General features: G+C 37.2%; 2 protein-coding genes across 2 annotated transcripts; one reads left to right on the top strand and one right to left on the bottom strand.

Moving 5' to 3' along the window:
- Positions 1-5,451: 5,451 nt before the first annotated feature.
- On the bottom strand, positions 5,452-6,730 carry LOC139875931 (putative F-box/FBD/LRR-repeat protein At5g44950). The gene is made up of 2 exons (XM_071863229.1): positions 5,807-6,730; positions 5,452-5,592 (listed from the first exon to the last, which is right to left on the bottom strand). The coding sequence occupies exons 1-2, from the start codon at positions 6,728-6,730 to the stop codon at positions 5,452-5,454; spliced, it is 1,065 nt and encodes a 354-aa protein (XP_071719330.1).
- A 1,160-nt stretch (positions 6,731-7,890) lies between these two features.
- On the top strand, positions 7,891-9,609 carry LOC139875930 (putative F-box/FBD/LRR-repeat protein At5g52460). Its single transcript, XM_071863228.1, has 3 exons — positions 7,891-8,412; positions 8,853-9,017; positions 9,334-9,609. The coding sequence occupies exons 1-3, from the start codon at positions 7,891-7,893 to the stop codon at positions 9,607-9,609; spliced, it is 963 nt and encodes a 320-aa protein (XP_071719329.1).
- The last annotated feature ends 463 nt before the right edge of the window (positions 9,610-10,072 follow it).

The following is a 10,072-nucleotide window of genomic DNA, read 5'->3' as shown; positions in this document are numbered from 1 at the left end:
CCTCCTTCGTGGTGTCTGCCTGTTATACCCACACCAACCCGCCTTATGTCCTGACAACCCGCAGGTGTAACAATAGACACGTTTATCAGCACAGTAGCTATCATCAGAGTTGACGAAAGCTGGTCCCTTATCCTTAGATCTAAATTCCTGTTTATGTGGAACGGGGGGTTGTCTAACATTAACGTTGGGTCTTGACGGACTAGTGGTCTTTAGGTCAGGTCTCTGGGTCTGTCTACGCGCAGGCGGCACGTATTTCCCGACACTACCACTAATTTCCTCTTCCACTTTGGGTGGAGAAGGAAACGTTGGACCGGAGATGACCTCCTTATCCAGACTGGGTCCCGTAAGGAACTTAGTCTGTGGTGCCGGTGTCGACTTCTTTTTGTTCCGTTTATGCTTAGCCGCCTTTTTCTCTTTGGGTTTCTCAGCATCACTCGCTTTGCGAGCATTTATCGGGTTCTTCAAAATTGTGACCTGTTTGACGGTAGGGGTCGGTTCAGCAATGGGTTCGATAACATTGTCACAATCACTATCAGTTTCAGTAGAGCATTCCTCTACTAACCCTTCTTCCCGCCCAGCAAACTCACCATCTTTTATGATCTTATCATTTACAACTACCTTAGGTGCTACGTCCTCAGCCCTAAGTCCAAACACTTCCTCCTTAGTTCTACTGGTCGGGGTTTTCACATATTCTCCCAAGAGGGGAGGAGCCATATCATTATAGCTAAGACCCCTTTTTCCCGGGTTTTCCTTAGTCTGAGTTTGGTTTAACACGTAGGACATTCTATTCCAGTTGTCATGTAAAGCCTTCTCCTTTTCATACTTAGTTTGGTAGGAGTCTCTCTCAGTCTTAAGGCTTTCTATCTGATTAATGTACATATTAATGGCCTTATTGTTATCTATGATGGTGGCCTTCATTGTACCTACCTGGAATTCTAAGGACTTAATTTTCTTCTCATAGTCCTTCTGCTTGTTCAAGATAAAAACTACCTCGTCATAGTCCTTCTTCTTTTCTCCTAATGTCTTTCTACTCAGGGCAAGGTCTGCTTCTAACTTAGCACAACTATCACAACTAGTAGGACTCTTGCTTAAGGTATCAACAATGGCTTCTAACCTAGTAATTTCTGACTTATGTCTAGCACAATCAGAACAAATAAAAGAAGAAGAATCAGTGTCAGTACATACCTTATCATCATTGGAGACATTAGCCATGAACGCGAAATTCTCGGTCTGCTTCTCCAAGGTTTGATACTCAGACTCGGACTCCAACTCCGATTCTGAACTTGAGTAGTCAGAATCATCTGCAACAACCTTTACTTCAGCCACCTTAGCCTTATCAATTCCTTGAGCAACCTTCTCCTCGGAACATTCACCCGAGCTGTTCTTAGCAAACCAATCACCACTGTTGAAATCTAAACCGAGCGGTTCATCATCTGACTCGTCAGAAGACATCTCATACAAATCTCTCACATTTTTAAACTTTTCAGCCAGATGATCACTAACTTTCTTTCTGAAACAGGACTTAACGATCTCATCACACCGTTTAATACGAGCTTCACACTTACACACATAGCATTTACACTCAGAGGTACCTAAACAACCAGCCTTTTCTCTCTCAACCCTAGCAGCTTCTAACTCAGCCTCAGTCTTGCCAACAAACACTACATTAGCATGTTCTCCGTCCAAACCAATCGACCATTCATAGCCCTCGTCAGAATAGGAATTCGAGTTGAGAGCGGCCTCTGACGATGAATCACTCTGTTTCTCATTAGACTTCCCATTAACCGGAACTATCCTACTCTCATCATCTGCCTTGTGACCAGCGAATGGATTGAAGTGACCAGTCTTAGCAGGCCTGGTACACGTCTTCTTGAAGTGACCCATCTCACCACAATTAAAACAGCGAACTTTAGCTATATCGAACCCAAACTTGGAGCGTTTATTCAACGTCAGATTCTTCTGACCAGATCTCCTCAGGTAACTTCTTGCTCTCCGCACAACTATACCCATTGCAGCCATGATATCCATTCTCTCCAACTCATCTGGGTCAATCTGCTCCATATCCTCATTGTCTAGATGTTCATTAATCGAACCTCCCAATAACGTCTCATTGTACGAGTTCACAACCAAAGCAGCCAACTGCATATCCTCCTGAATACCCTCTTTTGACCTCTTACGAATGTTATCAAGCTTCATAACCGGTTCCTGAATTGGAGGTGAACTGTAACTATCGGTATAACCAATTTGAGGTGACTTCGGTGGCAACTTGCTAGATGAGGAATTTGTAGACACATAAGCTGTCTCAATAGGTGCATGTTGCGTTGATGAACTTCCCGAGACATTCTCAGACCCTGCGGCATTACTCAATCTCTTATTCTTAGCCTCTCTCTCAATGTCTTTTTCCATCAGCTTTGAAGTAAATGAAGTCAAGGTAAGCGTTTCTCCTGACGCTTTCCTGGTCTCAATTTGATCAACTATGTAATCCCACTTTTCTGGTAACCCATCTTTCAAATGCTTAATGGACTTAGCATCGGTAACTTCAACTCCATAGCTTTGACACTTACTAACTATCAGTCTATACCTGATTAGAGTCTCACTCAGGCTTTCGTTGGGCTTAGCAGCAAACTGTTTCCATTCTGCCTTCAACGACTTAGCTTTAGCTTTGCGGTAGACATCTGTACCTTCCACAGCGGACACTAGTGCCTGCCAGAGAGAATAAGCCGTCTTATTGCTCTCAAACTGACAGTAGATAGCCTCATCTAGAGCTTGAGATAGATGTGCATACGCTTTGCACTGTAAATCATACGCTTCCCTCTCTTCTGGAGTGAACTCAAACACTTCTTTCTTGACTCCATCAGCACCTACCGGAGCATTATACTCAGTTTCAATGCATTCCCAGAGTCTGGTGTTAACTCCATTCAAGTAATTAATAAATCGAGATTTCCATGTCATAAAGTCATTAAGATTGGACAACCTCGGAGCTCTAGTAGCCGAACCAATCGTTTGTTCGGTCAATAGGAGATTCTGTACCCCTGTGCTAAGTGAAAGGGCATACTCACGACTAACTTGACTACTTGAAGAAGACATATTCGCAAAAATTTCAAGAAAATAAAAGGTTACTGTTCTGGTTCACAATCGGTTCGATGGTCTGACAATCGGTTCGATAGTCAACGAAGATCGGATCGATGGTCTTTGAAGATCGAGTCGACGGTAAAACACTATCGGGTGAGGAGACTATCGGGTCAAATGCTCACTATCGGATCGAAGGGGAGACACTCGGGTCGATGGTCTATGACGATCGGCCCGATGGTAGTTCTTAACAGATGCAGACTCAACTAGGGTTTTTTAAGGCCGTTTCAATGGTAGATCGCTAGAAATCGATAGAACCTTAGATCTAATGCTTAACGAAGGTTGCTAGGCACTAGATTAACACAAACCCACTAACAAAACAAACTTCTAACGTGCAAAAATTGAGATTTTTGACCAAAAACTTGAAAACCTAACAAACCCTAAACCTTTAAAAAAACGAATCAAACAGTTTAATCCGGCAACCAACAGCTCTGATACCAATTTGTTGTTGTATTACACGGATCTTGATTAAACACAACGACCTATAGGCGGAAACTATGATCTTTTGATTCGAATACTTGAAATCCTAAGGTTTCGATAACCTAGATGATTAAACCTAGATATTCAATAGCCTAGAACAAGTGTATTCGGTTGTGGGTTGTGAGGGAGTGCTGGAATCGACAGGAACCAAGAAACCAAGTGAAAAATACGTAACCTCAATTAGTTCCCGTCATCTCATATTTATATAAGACCCAGCTACCATCGACTCGATGGTCTTAACCATCGGTCCGATGGTCTTCTCCCTCGGGCCGAGGGTCCCTGACCCTCGGCTGTGTTTCGATCGTCCAACCAATTAAACAATCGTTACACTAGACATTCATTCAATAACATAATCATAAACAAACCATAATAAGGCAAACATAATAATGTATCAATGTTCATTACAACTCGATAATAAAAAGAACAATAAGAACTAGGGATTATGCACCAACAGATAATTCGTGGGCTGGCTACAACACTTGATATCTAAGCCATTTTGGCTCGTAGTAAGGGTTGATTGCAACTTTATGCAAACAAATCGAGAGGAATAAAGCAAGTATCAAGGGTGAAATACGATCAGAAGAAAGTCGCAACAACAAGTTACCACCAGAAGAAATAAAGTTATCTCAAGAAAGCCTATTGGGTTAATCGGTTTACATTCTTAGTTATTCAGTTTGGTTACTATTTATTTGATATTTATCTAATTGTTATGTTAGTTTTACGTCGAATTATAATTATTTAGGAGAACAAGTATTGGATCATGGGATACATGTATTTCCAATTTTGTAAGTTATCTAGTGGGAGTCTTTTATTTTAATTAGGTAGAATATTTAGTTGCTATTTTATTGTTCTCCTAGTTGCTTGGAGAGGAAGTTTATCTCTTGTATATATTAGCTCTACTTGACCAGCACGTGTTGTAACTAAAGCAACGACTTATCGAAAACATCTCATCTCTGATGAACTTGCTCTAGCCGATTGTCCAGTTAATGATGATGATCTTGTACTCTACATCCTACACTGGTTGGGGAATCAATTTAAAGAAATATGTGAAGCAGTATACGCTCGCGAAACACCAATATCCGATCTATTGCCATCTCTAATGGAGTATATTCAAGGAGATGATCACAACTGAGGGAAGAAACATGGGGAAGGAGTTCTTTGTTGAGAGTCGGATGTATTAAAATAAAATAAAATAGAGGAAGATGAAAGGAAGGGGTGGTGAAAAATAGTACCAATGTAGTTTTTATAGAAGTTAAGGGTTTAGAGACAACATAGCGTGTTATACTCGAAGAAGTCCATGCCCAGAAACTAGTTAAAAATGAACGCTATGATCACAAGCGTCTTGGAGAGATGCACCATGTGGGATTTCTTGAAACGGGTAAAGAATATCAAAATTTCGGGGGTGAATGTTGGGTAATGTTGACGGTTTAGTAGTGTCATGTGTAGTTAGTAGATCATGAAGTGTTTAGTTAATGGATGAAAATGGGATTCGTGATTAGTAAACAACAGCTAGTTTATCACTACAAAAAAAAGTCTTGTTTTTTACGCTTTCATTATTTTTGACGTTTTAAAGCGTGAATAACTTAACATGTTTTTTACACCTATAAGTGTCACAAATTTTTTGACATTTAAAAGCATCAAAAAGGAAAACCAATGACGCTTAATTCACATTTTTAAGCTTCAAAAGTTCATTCAAAACGTGTTAAAAACACAAGATTAATGCTAGTGTTAGTTATTGGATGAAATTGGGTACTTAGTATGTTAGAAAGTAAAGTTTGCTTTATTATATATAGCAAGTTGTATTCTTTTTTTTTTTTCTTCTGAATAACAGTTAGTTGGGGATCATCCAGAGGGACTTAACCACTCACGCGAGCATCTTCCACAGTTGCTATACCCGCCCCCAACTGCGTGCCCCGGAAAAAACCCGCACCAACCACTAGACCACATCAGACCTTCAGTAAGTTGTATTCTCATTTTTGTAATCTAAGTTAGTTCGATTTTAATTAATATTCAGAAAGTAGTCTGATGTTACAATGATACCATTATCGTTAGCATCAAAAGGTAGCTAGCTTGGACAATCTCATCTTATATTGAAACTTAATAGTTTTTTTTTTTAGATATTAAAATAAGAGTAGAAATTAAGCGCATGAAATCTGCTGAATTCACAAAGATTCAAAGGATAAGTAAGCGTACGTACTTTCATAGTTCGAAAATCCAAGTTCAATGTTCTGGTTGCCGAAATGGAAGCGAAGAGTTCTTGAGAGAATCTATCGATACAAAGGTGTGATTCAGCAAGACATAGCATCTTCTTAAAATCGAAAGTCGTCCTTTCGTTCTGAATATAAAGATACTCTATTTGGGGAGCATCAATCTCCGATTTAAAATTTGTATCCCATTCACTAAATGAAGTAAACTCTAGCCTTAATTTCTTCAATGATGGTGAATACAACTTAATCTTATACAACTCATCATTAAACACTTTTCTCTCCACGAACAATTCTTCTAAATGTGGACATCCGGAAATCAAATTCTCAAATGTTCGATCGTGTTTAAAATAAACAATAGATACCAAATTGAGTATCTTTAAACACGGAATAAGTAGACCATCTTCAGGGACGTCTAAAACGAATCCTTTTAAAGTTAATGCAACTAATGTTTTGCATGTCTTGAATAGATCCCAACACAGGCTGACCTTAAATATATTAGATGGAAGTGTAAGGTCAAGTTCTTCAACTTTAAGCTCGACAACAGTACGAAGAGTATTCATCGCACGCATGTAGCTGGACCCAATCGAGCTTTGAAAAAAGAACTTTTGAATTGGCAAACCCCCACGAGAAGCAAGGGTTTTGTCAACAAAATCATGATAATCCATGACTTGTTTTTTTGTTCGACATTTCGGCACCACGAAATGTAGATTTGGGAGTAAAGCCTGCAAATCTTTCCATCTGTTTGATAGGATGATGGTTCGATAAGAATCAGCATCTGGAAGTATAGAGAGGATTCTTGAAAGTAATATTTCGTCGGGTAACTTGCTAATTAAATCTTCATCTTCCTTTTGCTGTTGTTTCTGGATTTCATTTTTTGGCTTTTTGATCCGAGTTCTACCCCATTGCAAAATCATAGCCGGTTGAAGAGATTCAGATGAAATTGTGATTAGGGTTCTCAAAATTGGGGTTTTTTGGGAGGTGATGAAATGGTGTCCAGGGAGGATTGTTATTTTCAGGAAGAGCTAGAATTAATGCTTTATTACAAAGCATTTAAAACATTAAGCATTTAAATCATGTGACATAAGAAGATGACAAACTTTATAATTAATTTCCGTAATAGATCATTATGTCAAGATCTTTACACATTTTAAAATGTGTATTGACTATTATGCCCCTGCGAGTCATCTTGAAACATATCTGTAGTTGAGCTATTTGAACTTTCTGATTGAAGGTGTTTGACTACTTACTGATTTAAGAACAATACTTAATAGATTTTAATGTTTACCAATAACACGGGACACCAAATACTTTTTGAATTTTCTAATGACAACCTAAGGGTTGTCAATAAGAATTAAATTTTGTAGAAAATAATTTTGTATTTTGCTAGTTGAGAGTAATTTTTTGACGGGATAAAACATGCATGTCTAAATTTTTTATTGGCAGCTCTAAGGGCTATCATTATCATTAGAAAAGTTCAATACTTTTTAACCTCTTACAGTTTTTTTGGCTAAATCTCTTTTTTTGTTTAATTGAATCTTAAATGCTATTAATAGATGTACTAAAAATGACCAATATATTAAATGCTCAATTTAAGTGAGTATATATTGTGTGAAATGTAATTAACTCCGCATTTGCAATGTCCATTTTTTCATAAATTTTAATACTCCAAACTCCAAAAGTTACGTACTGTATATGTAAATTTAGATGGGCCCTATAACTGCAGCCCATATGAATTGAATTTGGCTCTTGCTATTTCCAAGATAACGGACTTTACATAGATCACATTCGACTCAAACTAACATCCCCAATCATCAAACCCTAATTCTCAGTTCTTCAACTAGAAATCATCAATCTACTATCAGAAGCAGTTATGTCCAAAAGGCCGAAACATTCATCTACTGATGCTGATAACAAAATTGTAATCAAACAAGAAGAAGAAAAATAAGATTTCTTCAACAAATTACCTGATGATCTCCTCACAAAAATCATATCATGTATTCCGGATGCACGTGATGCCAAACGCACGTGCATTTTATCGAAGAGGTGGAACCTTCTACCAATTCTCTATTTCGTAATGCCGCCTTTTATCCGTTATAACAAACGAGCGAAATTGTTTTACCCAAATTCTTATAGGTCTACATCTTCGTCCAATATAAAAGTCAAAAAGTTCCATGATTCAGTAGATAAAGCCTTAGCTCTTCATCAGGGTATGCCAATTCAAAAGTTTGTTCTTTGTTTTATGGATGAACATTGTGATTACAGTCGTCTCAATAATTGGCTTCGTACCATTGTTTGTTGTCTAGTTCAACAACTAGAGCTTAATTTGGTTACTAGTAGTATGCATGGTGTTAGTGCTCGTATAAATATATTGAAGAACTGTAATACTCTCATTGAATTAACATTAAGAGGCAAATTTGTGTTGGATATGCCTGAAAGTAACGGCGTGTTGTTTCCGTCTTTAAAAAAACTCAATCTTCATTTTATTGTTTACTATAGCGAACCTCTGATGAAGTTGATTTCTCAATGTCCCGTATTAGAAGAATTATTTGTGGAGAATCGAATTGAATCATATTATGAACGCCTTAACACGTTTAAGGTCTCCTCAACGTCTTTGAAGAGATTAAGGATGTCCTTTATTAATATTTTTCTAAGGAATCCAAATGTTGTCATTAATGCTCCTAACCTTGAATACATATACTTTTCGGATCAGAATACAACAAAATACCATATAATGAATCCATTATCTCTAGTGGAAGCACACATTAATGTTTCTAGCCACATTTTCGAACTCTTCACAAGCCTCTCGTCAATCAAGAAGTTAATATTGACCCATCAAACTATACGCGTAAGTATACTTATCCGTGTAAACTTGACTCCATCTATGATATGCAATACTATATACACTTACATATGTTGTGTATTTTGTTACTTCTCATATCAGTTATATATGGAGTATATATGTTAGGACTCTATAAGATATGTAAGTAAAGCACAAAAAAAGACATCTTAATTACTTCTAATGGTTGTTTTCTGCAGGAGGCTTTTACCACAAAACACATTTTAATTAGGGAAATTAGGGTCATGCCCTTGTTTCCAAACTTAGTCAAGCTTTTGATTGGTATCAATGGTCCTTGGGAGTGGGATTTCTTGATGGTTCTCTTAAATAATATGCCTAATCTTGAGCATATTACCTTTACTCATGTAAGTTAATTTGGGCCTAAAAATTTACTTCTTTGTTTAAAATAAGGAGAATATAAGAGATGTGTTAAATATTATGCTATATTATTGAATTTGGATTTGCATATCGAGTCTCTTTCTCTTATCATTGTGAATTCGAATTTGTGTTTGGATAAACACAATTCTACCAATGATATTGTCATTAAGGGCTACATGCATACTTTGCAAGAAAATGTTTAATCCATTGATAATATAAATTACATCTTTATCCTAAAACCTATCTACCTCTGTTTACACAATTATGTCCTGTTCTCACTACTAATTATTTGTTTATCATTAGGGGCTTCTATGTGTAGACAAGATCTTTGGGAACTATAACCCACCAGTAATAAAGACACCTCCACCTTCTTGTTTGCTTTCAAACATGAAAGAAATCATAATACTTAGGCTGAAAGCTGTTACATGTGAAGAGGTTGCCTTAATTAGGTATCTGCTTAATACTGCAAAAAATCTGGAGATATTTAAAATGAATGCTCCTAAAATCGGTCGTAACAGACGTAAAGAGATATTGAGTTTCTCTCGTGGCTCCAAATGTTGCCGGGTCCAATTTGTTTGATTGCTCTCCAAGATCCTGACTGTGATTCTCATATGTTCTGACTGTATTACATTATGAAGATGTATTGTGTCGACTTTATTTCATATATTAATTCTGGAACCATCTTTAAAAACATCACTTTTAACCTTAATGTCCCGTAAAATGATGCTAAAGTCATGTTATGGGGGTAAATTATATTATAAATAAATCACATATACTTTGTATGTGGATCTGGTTATGGTATGCATGATAATTTTCATGCCCTGTCTAAAAACAGAGTATCATAAGTCTTCCCTTTCTAACTTAATAACTAGGATTACAAATTATAATTAAATTTGTAAATATATGTCTTGATCCTGTTGGGTACGCTAAATATAATATGCATCGGTAATGGAAGGTAAGGAATTCATATATCTATTATGGTATCCTCTAATTTACACGAAGGAAAGACTCATGATGATACATTAAACTCAAAGCCGATTTC

This window comes from Rutidosis leptorrhynchoides, chromosome 11 (assembly GCF_046630445.1).
Source record: "Rutidosis leptorrhynchoides isolate AG116_Rl617_1_P2 chromosome 11, CSIRO_AGI_Rlap_v1, whole genome shotgun sequence".
Lineage (NCBI taxonomy): Eukaryota > Viridiplantae > Streptophyta > Magnoliopsida > Asterales > Asteraceae > Rutidosis > Rutidosis leptorrhynchoides.
Note: the sequence above shows the minus strand (reverse complement) of the source record. Positions and strands in the feature narration are given on the sequence as shown.

Coding starts and splice junctions, on each gene's coding strand:
- LOC139875931 (XM_071863229.1), bottom strand. CDS start 6,730: ATGATTTTGCAATGGGGTAGAACTCGGATCAAAAAGCCAAAAAATGAA. Junction 5,593..5,806: donor TGGATTTTCGAACTATGAAA/GTACGTACGCTT, acceptor GAACTAACTTAG/ATTACAAAAATGAGAATACA.
- LOC139875930 (XM_071863228.1), top strand. CDS start 7,891: ATGCCGCCTTTTATCCGTTATAACAAACGAGCGAAATTGTTTTACCCA. Junction 8,413..8,852: donor AACGCCTTAACACGTTTAAG/GTCTCCTCAACG, acceptor TGTTTTCTGCAG/GAGGCTTTTACCACAAAACA. Junction 9,018..9,333: donor AGCATATTACCTTTACTCAT/GTAAGTTAATTT, acceptor GTTTATCATTAG/GGGCTTCTATGTGTAGACAA.